The 6765-nt window shown below is 46.5% G+C and overlaps 1 protein-coding gene across 1 annotated transcript in view; it reads left to right on the forward strand.

The window, feature by feature from the left end:
* Nucleotides 1–3: 3 nt before the first annotated feature.
* PRPF8 (pre-mRNA processing factor 8) overlaps nucleotides 4–6765 on the forward strand; it is a gene marked incomplete at its 5' end in the record, with an annotated part of 19369 nt that continues 12607 nt past the window's right edge. The window contains 17 exons of the mRNA XM_010282099.1: nucleotides 4–73; nucleotides 152–320; nucleotides 1016–1180; nucleotides 1279–1497; nucleotides 2128–2316; nucleotides 2597–2722; nucleotides 2800–2905; nucleotides 3397–3587; nucleotides 3770–3889; nucleotides 3968–4157; nucleotides 4309–4428; nucleotides 4762–4896; nucleotides 5007–5136; nucleotides 5518–5714; nucleotides 5809–6015; nucleotides 6105–6268; nucleotides 6623–6749. Of these exons, the coding sequence (XP_010280401.1) occupies nucleotides 4–73; nucleotides 152–320; nucleotides 1016–1180; nucleotides 1279–1497; nucleotides 2128–2316; nucleotides 2597–2722; nucleotides 2800–2905; nucleotides 3397–3587; nucleotides 3770–3889; nucleotides 3968–4157; nucleotides 4309–4428; nucleotides 4762–4896; nucleotides 5007–5136; nucleotides 5518–5714; nucleotides 5809–6015; nucleotides 6105–6268; nucleotides 6623–6749 (2625 nt within the window). The remainder of the gene's footprint in view (nucleotides 74–151; nucleotides 321–1015; nucleotides 1181–1278; nucleotides 1498–2127; nucleotides 2317–2596; nucleotides 2723–2799; nucleotides 2906–3396; nucleotides 3588–3769; nucleotides 3890–3967; nucleotides 4158–4308; nucleotides 4429–4761; nucleotides 4897–5006; nucleotides 5137–5517; nucleotides 5715–5808; nucleotides 6016–6104; nucleotides 6269–6622; nucleotides 6750–6765) is intronic.

Consider the following 6765-nt stretch of genomic DNA (forward strand, 5'->3'; position numbering starts at 1 on the left):
GGCTGCGCCCCGGTGCCCAGCCCGCTGACGCCGCTGCCCGACTACATGTCTGAGGAGAAGCTGCAGGAGAAAGGTGGGTAGGGCCGGCCCCTGCACCCCCATCCTCCCGAGCGGAACCGGGCCTGACCCCGGCGCCTCTCTCTTCTTGCAGCCCGCAAGTGGCAGCAGCTGCAGGCCAAGCGCTATGCGGAGAAGAGAAAATTCGGCTTCGTGGACGCGCAGAAGGAGGATATGCCCCCCGAGCACGTCCGGAAGATCATCCGTGACCATGGCGACATGACCAACAGGAAGTTCCGTCACGACAAGCGCGTCTACCTGGGGTGAGGGTGCCCCCCGTTATGTGACACATGGGGAACCAAGCCGAGTCCACCTCTGTTGCCTTGTCAAAGCTCCTTGTTGATCGTTGAAGGGAGATCCCCTTCTCCAAAGGGCTTTCTGTGTCGATTGTGCATAGAAAGCAGCATAATAGTTTGATGAGGATGGGATAATCAGTTGCACTGTGGTAGTGATGCAGAAGAGGATAAGTAAAGGAAATTGTTGTTTTGAATTTATGAGCAAAACATTACCCTGGATAACACATTGTCTTAGAAGAAGTTGAGGGAGAGCATGAAGTAGCCAGTATATGTTTTTTGCAAGATTAGAAAGCGTTGTGAGTGCTTCTTTGCTGTTTGGGTTCAGCGATCACTCGTGCACATCATGATCCATTGCACTAACCTACTGTTACCCATAAAAACTCCAGAAACTCATCTGAAATTTTTCATTTTTGTTTGTAACATCCTTAATGTGTAATAATGTCTTGGAAGCCAAACCAGTAGGAAACTTTTTGTAGTGTGATGCATGAAGCACAAGGATAGAATAGGAAGTTTGTTGATTTGTCACCGGAGACCTTTATGAACAGCTTTGATGAGCAATCTTCAGGAGTGAAAGGTGTTGAGGTAATTGGGCTTGTGGCAGATGGAGGGCTATTCTCTTGAGATCCCTTCTAATCCTGATTTTCATTGATTTCTGACTGTAGTGCTCTGAAGTATATGCCTCATGCTGTTCTGAAGCTCTTGGAGAACATGCCCATGCCCTGGGAGCAAATCAGAGATGTTCCGGTTTTGTACCATATCACAGGCGCCATCTCTTTTGTGAATGAGATTCCCTGGGTCATAGAGCCCGTGTACATTGCTCAGTGGGGGTAAGTGCCTTCTTCCTTAGCCCTGGTGGGAACTTGTGAGCAAACGTTTGTGCATCCACAATAAAACTGATGTTTAACCGTCTCTGGGTTTCTGCCAGGTCGATGTGGATTATGATGAGGCGGGAGAAGAGAGATAGGCGTCACTTCAAGAGGATGAGATTCCCCCCGTTTGATGATGAAGAACCCCCTCTGGATTATGCTGATAACATACTGGATGTGGAGCCCCTGGAAGCAATTCAGCTTGAGCTGGATCCAGAGGAAGATGCTCCTGTGCTGGACTGGTTCTATGACCACCAGCCGCTGAAAGACAACAGGAAGTATGTGCTTCTCTGGTAGCACTATTCACTTGGAGGGGAAAAAAACAAATGCACTACATAAATTACTTGGACACAGCAGTATATAACCTTGCGTTGTGTAATGCTGGGCTACATGTGATGTTGGTAGGGAGAGGAAACCTTCTTCCATGGATGGGAGGGAGAATCTGACTGTTGTAAAGCTATCCCGCTGTAATCGGCGTCCAGCAAGGGCAAACAAGCCTCTCTGTCCAGGACGACTGCGGGAGGGTTAACCGCTAAAACTCTAATTTAGTTTCTTACTATGACATAAAGGTGAAAACTTGGATTGTCTAGTTGGAATTTGAATTGATATTTTCTAAGAGTGCACATACACACCAAAGGCTCTCAAATATGACTTCAGAGGTTTTGTGTCAGTTTGGATATGGAGGAGGAGGGGAACTGAAGCAGTTGGTATTTTCTGGGCAGATGTAGTCCATAGTGGCTTAAGCAGTCCTGTGCCCCTTTTGCGTAGAGGGGCCCACGTGTTAACTGTCCTTGATCTTTTCTGCAAATGATGGGCAGTGAAAGGTGTTTGGTGATTTCTGCTCCTTTGGTAAAGGCCTAGTTGTCTTCTGGCTGTGTAGTGAGATTCCGTGCTTTGTTGGCTTGCAGGTACGTAAATGGTTCAACGTACCAGCGTTACACGCTGTACCGGCTGGCCAATCAACTGCTCACTGACCTTGTGGATGACAACTATTTCTATTTGTTTGACCTGAAAGCGTTCTTTACCTCCAAGGCACTGAACATGGCTATTCCTGGAGGTCCTAAGTTTGAGCCTCTTGTTAGAGACATCAATCTTCAGTAAGTGTTGGGTTTAGGGGGAAAGATAAATGGTTATCTGGGAAAAGGGCTGGGAGGGTTAATCTGTTGTCAAGTGTCTTGCCTTGAGTGAGCCAATCCTGGGCGTTCGCTTTCTTTAGCAGTAAGTCTGTGATGTGCTTGCTGCTTTGGACACTGAATTGTTGTTAATGTTGAAGAGGAGGCTACAGGAAAAGCACTAATACCACATCTTCAGTTAAAAATACTTGCCTTTCTGTTCCCCTGAATGCTCACACAACAATTTCCTTTTGTCTTCTTTGAGGGATGAAGACTGGAATGAATTTAATGACATCAACAAAATTATCATCAGGCAGCCGATCAGGACAGAGTACAAAATCGCTTTCCCATACCTGTACAATAACTTGCCACACCATGTCCACCTGACCTGGTAAGTGCAGCAGCCTCAAGGGCAGGGAGAGGAGAGGGAGGCTGTCAGGATGCTCTAATACATATTTTATGTTGTAGGTATCATACTCCAAACGTCGTTTTCATTAAGACAGAAGATCCTGATCTCCCAGCTTTTTACTTTGATCCACTGATCAACCCCATTTCACACAGACATTCTGTCAAGGTGAGTCACTGTCCAAGAGATCCTGTGGTAAACCCTATGTGATTTGGTTTGTAACCTTGCTTCTGATAGCAGCACACGCATAGGTACTTCAGGAGAAAGAAAAGCCCTTTCACAAAAAAACCCACAGTTGCCATTTTAGTCTTTTTCTACTTCTGGAGTTGCACAAAGCTGTGTCCTTTAGTCTGTGTGGGATAAAACCCAATGCATAATTAACAGTATTACTTTAGAGTCTTCTGATAGGTTGTTTATCTTTTTGGTTGCCCATGGAGCATTCAGGGAGCTCTCCCTTGAGCTACCTCCATAACACCTAGCTCAGGTTATAGTAGCCAAAGTTAGTTCTCAGGCCCACTGGGGCCTTGTAGAGTGCTTTTTGCTTCTCTACTACTCAGCACTGTTACAGTTCTTCCATGAGAGCAAAGAAATGATTTTTACTTAGTTAACTCGGAAAAGCAACCAGGAAACAGATGTTGTGTGGTGTTTCTGCTTTTCAGAGTCAGGAACCTTTGCCTGATGATGATGAAGAGTTTGAGTTGCCAGAGTTTGTGGAACCTTTCCTGAAGGATACCCCCCTCTATACAGATAACACAGCCAACGGCATTGCCCTGCTGTGGGCCCCACGGCCCTTCAACTTGAGGTCTGGGAGGACTCGGAGGGCTCTTGATATCCCACTGGTCAAGAACTGGTGAGTTCTTTCCTGGGAGAAGGGGTGTTCTAGTGATTGTGACATTATTATCTTGTTACAATGAAAATAAAATAAAAAGATCCTGTGGTGACTGGTTTCTGGAGATTTTAGGAGACTTTCTGGAGACTTGTTTTCTAAGGAATGTGAGTTACCTGAAAATCTGAAATGTGGTTTATCCCTAGGTATCGTGAGCACTGCCCAGCAGGCCAGCCAGTGAAAGTGCGAGTCTCCTATCAGAAGCTCCTGAAATACTATGTTCTGAATGCTCTCAAGCACAGACCTCCCAAGGCCCAGAAGAAGAGGTAAGTGGGCATCTGTTCAGTGGGGAACTGCTGATCTGTGATGAGGATTCAGCTGCTTATAGCCTCTGCTCTATCCAGGTACCTGTTCCGCTCCTTCAAGGCTACGAAGTTTTTCCAGTCGACGAAGCTGGACTGGGTGGAAGTAGGCCTGCAGGTGTGTCGCCAGGGCTACAATATGCTGAACTTGCTGATCCACAGAAAGAACCTGAACTACCTTCACTTAGATTACAACTTCAACCTGAAGCCTGTGAAGACCCTCACCACTAAGGTATTTACTCAAGAGTAAAGTTTTCCTGAAGATTGTGAAGTAGCTAGAGTGGTAAGATAGGCCACAGTGCCTCAACTGTTCTGACAAAATTTGAGCTGATTCACTCTTAGATAACGTTGTTACATAAATCCTGGATTTTTGTCTCTTACAGGAAAGGAAGAAATCTCGTTTTGGTAATGCTTTCCATCTGTGCCGAGAGGTTCTACGGCTGACAAAGTTGGTGGTGGACAGTCATGTCCAATACAGACTTGGAAATGTGGATGCGTTTCAGGTAGGCTCAATTTTTTAATTTTTTAAAATTTTTTTTAAAGATGAGGAAGGGAAATCAGTGGAGAAGCGGAATGTCTGGGCAGGCTTAGATAGGATGCACAATATGACTTAATGTTGCCGTGTTACAGAGAAGAGGGGGAACAATGAAAGCGTGCAGCATTGCGTGAAATTGTGCTTTTACCCTAGTTTATAAGAACCTATCATTGTATGAGTCAGTGTTAGGAGCTTTGTATGGCCTGATATGCTCTGCTCCTGGCTGTAAAATAAACCTGGCTTCTTGAGGCAATATATGTAGTGTTTATTGTTGTCTCTGACTGCGCTACCTGTGTTTCAGTTGGCAGATGGCTTGCAGTACATCTTTGCCCACGTGGGTCAGCTGACAGGAATGTACCGATACAAGTACAAACTAATGAGGCAGATTCGTATGTGCAAGGACCTGAAACATCTCATCTACTACAGGTTTAACACAGTAAGTTCCACCTTTCCACGTGATGGTGACCCCATGTAAACTGAGCAGTAGGGGTGGGATTCTGGAGTGTCAGTAAGTGACCTGCTGTTACCATGTCTCTCTTCTTCCAGGGACCTGTGGGCAAAGGTCCTGGCTGTGGCTTCTGGGCTCCAGGCTGGAGAGTGTGGCTGTTCTTCATGAGGGGCATCACGCCGCTGCTGGAACGCTGGCTGGGGAATCTGCTGGCCAGGCAGTTTGAAGGTCAGCACATTGTATAAATCTTGGACGTGGAAGGAGTGTGTGGTAAAGATTAATACTGTTTACTTGCCAGCTTGAACTCCAGTTTTCTGTTCCAAGTGGTGGTCTGTATCCATGCTCCATGTCAAGCCCAAGGACTATTGGCTGGTTTAGAGCTCTTAGAAGACCAGTACCCCCAGAATAGATTCCGAACACAACTGGGATTCCATGCTCCATAGCTTTATGGGGTCCATAGCCTCCTAATCATCTACTCCAGACTCATCAGTGATGTTGTGGTAGTGTAATTTCTTGAGACATCCCGCACATCTGTGTGCTCCTGTATTAGGAAGGAGACGAGCACTGCCTAACAATGTCAGAACTGCTGATGTACTTTGCTTTTTCCAGGCCGTCACTCAAAGGGTGTAGCAAAGACTGTTACAAAGCAGCGTGTGGAGTCTCACTTTGACCTGGAGCTGAGGGCAGCTGTTATGCATGACATTCTGGACATGATGCCAGAAGGAATCAAACAGAACAAAGCCAGAACCATCCTGCAGCATCTGAGCGAGGCCTGGCGGTGCTGGAAGGCCAATATCCCTTGGAAGGTAAGTCTCTCACTTGGCCTTTCGGTTCACTTTTGACATTACCCAGGTAGAATTACTCTTCTCTTGCTTCCCTTGTGTTACTGTCTCTCCTCAGGTGCCAGGGCTGCCAACTCCTATTGAAAACATGATCCTGAGGTACGTGAAGGCAAAAGCTGACTGGTGGACAAATACAGCTCACTACAACAGGGAGCGGATCCGTCGGGGTGCCACTGTAGACAAAACTGTCTGTAAGAAGAATCTCGGCCGGCTGACCAGACTCTACTTAAAAGCTGAGCAGGAACGACAGCATAATTACTTGAAGGTACTTCTGTCCTGTCTGAGGTTGCCCAAATTGGTGCTGTTTTTATAGGGAAGCTTTCACTGACTAATGCTGGTGGTGTGGTTCTGCAGGATGGACCTTACATCACCGCAGAAGAGGCTGTTGCTGTGTACACAACCACAGTGCACTGGCTGGAAAGCAGAAGGTTCTCGCCCATTCCCTTCCCCCCACTGTCTTATAAGCATGACACCAAGTTGCTCATATTAGCCCTGGAGAGGCTGAAGGAAGCTTACAGGTAAGCAGTGGGAAGTGATTGTGTTCTGCAGGGGCAGGCATCTGCACTGGGAAAGGCTTCTGAAGCTATTTTGTTATCTGTTATTCCTGGAATTGAGTACATTGTAAAATTTACCCTGATGGACTGATAAAAGCTGAAGGTTGTGGTACTGCCAAGGTTGACTGGGGGTTCTTCATGGTCTCTGCCACTTGGGGCAAAAACAATGCCATGTTTCTAAGCTTGGGGATGTGGACTGTGAAGAGTTACAGATCTTGTTTTGATATGCTTGGTTGAATGGTGTCTTTGACCAGTTCAATGCAATGGCCATTAGTTTGTTCGTGCCTGTGTGGATGAGCTGTTCTTTCTCGCTTTCAGTGTGAAATCTCGCCTGAATCAGTCGCAGAGAGAGGAATTGGGCTTGATTGAACAGGCTTATGATAATCCTCATGAAGCTCTGTCCAGAATCAAGCGACACCTTTTAACACAGAGAGCCTTCAAGGAGGTAAATGTCCTGCTGA

Source organism: Phaethon lepturus, unplaced genomic scaffold (assembly GCF_000687285.1).
Source record: "Phaethon lepturus isolate BGI_N335 unplaced genomic scaffold, ASM68728v1 scaffold39622, whole genome shotgun sequence".
In the NCBI taxonomy this organism is placed as follows: Eukaryota; Metazoa; Chordata; class Aves; order Phaethontiformes; family Phaethontidae; genus Phaethon; species Phaethon lepturus.